At 25.8% G+C, this 3,015-nt stretch overlaps 1 protein-coding gene across 1 annotated transcript; it reads right to left on the bottom strand.

The window, feature by feature from the left end:
* Positions 1-461: 461 nt before the first annotated feature.
* LOC129610861 (uncharacterized) lies at positions 462-1,649 on the bottom strand. Its single transcript, XM_055523628.1, has 4 exons — positions 1,520-1,649; positions 1,176-1,435; positions 1,000-1,102; positions 462-708 (listed from the first exon to the last, which is right to left on the bottom strand). Exons 1-4 carry the CDS (start codon positions 1,647-1,649, stop codon positions 479-481), a joined length of 723 nt encoding a protein of 240 aa, XP_055379603.1. The 3' UTR covers positions 462-478.
* Between the last annotated feature and the right edge of the window lie 1,366 nt (positions 1,650-3,015).

Here is a 3,015-nt window from a genome sequence, read left to right as displayed (position 1 = left end):
GGTCTTTGTCAATTTCTAATGATTCGCTTGCACGGTTGTTTTGATTTTCCGCAGTGGAAACTTCACATGGCGAAATAAGATGATTATGTTGATTTTTTACATGTCGAACAAATGAATCCAGTTTTGGATATTTGCGTACAATTGGACAAAAATTACAAATAAAAATGGCTTCATTTTTATGAAAATATGAAACGTGTTTTAAAAATGTTTTGACATTTTTAAATTCTTTTGCCGAACATTTAAAGCAATCCATTATTTAAAAATTGTTTCAAATAAATAATATTTTAGTCGGATGTAAGTTAAAATTAATATTCTAGTTAATATTATTAAAAAGTTAGTTGAAATTTTTTTTTGGTAAAGCTTAAATAATACTGATATATTTTGAATTAGTTTAACTACTAATAAGTTTAAATACAAATATTTGTATCAAAAAATTATTTGTAAATCACTGCCAAGAAGAAAAAAAATAGTAGTTGACTTACGTAGCCAAATCAGACATCAATGAATTAAGTCTGCTGTATGTTTTATCATATTTCGTGGATATTTCGTACACAAACTTCTGCAAAAACATCCAAATAATTTCACAGTCCTGCTGATATTCCGCATTTACTGCATGTATTATTTTGAAACAAACGTCAATGGCAACTAATGGGCTATCCAATATATAAAGCACGTCATTCACAAATACGTAAGAACACTGAATATCATCTAGGTAAATAAAAAGATATTTGTATTAAAATTTTTTCTTAAAATATTCTTACAATATTTTTTTGGAAAAAATAAAAATAATGTTTTCACAAAATTTAATAATTTCGAAAAAAATAGTATTGTGAATTAATTCAGTAAGTACTAATATGTTCTAATAGGAATATTAATTGTTTAAATAAAAAATATTTAAAATTATAAATTTATTAATTAATATTATAGTTTTATAGATAGTTAGTTAGTTTTATTTCTCAATCCCAATTTGTAATTAATTATAAAACTTAAACAACTTACCGTAAGAATCACCAACAAGAAATAAGCTTGGCTGCAAGCGCTGACTTTTACTTCTCAAATTAGATTTCAAATTTTCGTGGCTCTCTAGAAGTAAGCTAGTGTCCTATTATAAAGTCAAACAGATCTTATTAGTCACATATTAATTAGTTTTTCACAAAATATTTTTTTTATTTTACCTTTACTAAAAATAAAAAAGAACTTAAAAGTTCGTAACTTGTTAACTTCACTCGTCTGTTTTCTGTTGACTTTTTCCTATACGCCGAAGGAGCTAAAAGTATTGAGAGTAACTCAAAAACATGCAAACTATTTTCCGTTTTTGTATATAATTTTATAGATTTTGATTTGTTTTGGGAAAAGTATGTAGTTAACTTGTCGGTTATACAATCCCATTTGAAAAATAGCTTGTCATGTTTATCTCCATACAACGTCTCGAAATCTTTTATCAATAATAGATACCCATTTCCGTTTCGCAAAAAAGGAAATTTTTTAAAATAATCAAAAATTGAAAAATTTTTCGAACTTTTAAGCAAGTTTTGCCTATAATCAAAAGTTTCTATCCAATATGTCTGTATTTTGTCAAATTGATTAAGGTTATTTTCTAAAAATTTCAGTTTTTCTTTTAAAGCTACATCTTTCTCTGGATTTATCATTACTTCTTCTTCGTTCTTTTCTTTATCCTTTTCCAATTTCAATTTTCTCTTTAAATGGTTGTAATTATCCCATAATTTACCAGAAGCTAGCGATTTAGTTTCTGAATTATATGGCACGAAATAGATTGTGGGCGATTCAGTTTCAAAGATAGTTGTAATTTCTTCTCTTAACCTTAAAAATCTTTCAGTAGTGATTTTAAAAATTTTTTCTTGGCAATTTTCAAATTCTTTATTGATTATAAGCGAAACTAATATGTTTCTGTGACGATTATCAAGTCTGTTGTTATTTTTGAAAAATCGATTTATTAATACAGCATTCGAACCTGTTTTCAAATACTCTGCTACACTATTGTCGTTATTTTTAGAAATTAAATTATTTTTGTTTTGTTGATTAGAAATGAAAGCTTTTGAAGGCAGATTCTTAAAATTAGAAAATTATTTAACTTAATATTGTTTTTTTGTTTTATTATTTAAAAACTTACCTCGACTATTTCATTTAAGTTAATGTTTTCAAGCTGAACTTCAGAGCTTGAAATTTCACTTAAAGTGTTGCTTCTAACACTTAAGGCAGATGCTTCAGACACAGTCTATAATATTTTAGAAAATAAAATTTTCTTTTTTGTAAAAATTAGATATTTAAATACCAATTTTAAAATATTTTAGTAAGAAAAAAAGAAATAAAGACTAAAACTTTCATATTAACAAAACAATTGTTTTTGCTTCTAATATCTTTTGAATTAATTAAACAAACCTCTTCTTATTACTTTTAGCTTTTTATAAAAACATTTTTCTTCAAAAATTTTCAAATGTTAAAATAGAAAAAAACAAGTACCTCATAAATGAAAACAATAAAAAACAAACTCAACTTTATTTATTTTTTAAATATTTAAAATAAGCTGTTGGAGTTGTACGGCAGGTACCCGAACCTGTCAAGCCATTTCATAAAAACTTCTAGAATATATGTGACCTATAATTGGACACATATTTGCTAAATCTTACGAACCTAACTTTATTATTTTCTTAAATATTTAAAATAAGCTGTTGGAGTTGTACGGCAGGTACCCGAACCTGTCAAGCCATTTCATAAAAACTTCTAGAATATATGTGACCTATAATTGGACACATAAATGCTAAATCTTACGAACCTAACTTTATTATTTTCTTAAATATTTAAAATAAGCTGTTGGAGTTGTACGGCAGGTACCCGAACCTGTCAAGCCATTTCATAAAAACTTCTAGAATATATGTGACCTATAATTGGACACATAAATGCTAAATCTTACGAACCTAACTTTATTATTTTCTTAAATATTTTAAATAAGCTGTTGGAGTTGTACGGCAGGTACCCGAACCTGTTAAACCATTT

The sequence above is a fragment of the Condylostylus longicornis genome, unplaced genomic scaffold (genome assembly GCF_029603195.1).
Source record: "Condylostylus longicornis isolate FDR11 unplaced genomic scaffold, ASM2960319v2 ptg000048l, whole genome shotgun sequence".
In the NCBI taxonomy this organism is placed as follows: domain Eukaryota; kingdom Metazoa; phylum Arthropoda; class Insecta; order Diptera; family Dolichopodidae; genus Condylostylus; species Condylostylus longicornis.
Note: the sequence above shows the minus strand (reverse complement) of the source record. Positions and strands in the feature narration are given on the sequence as shown.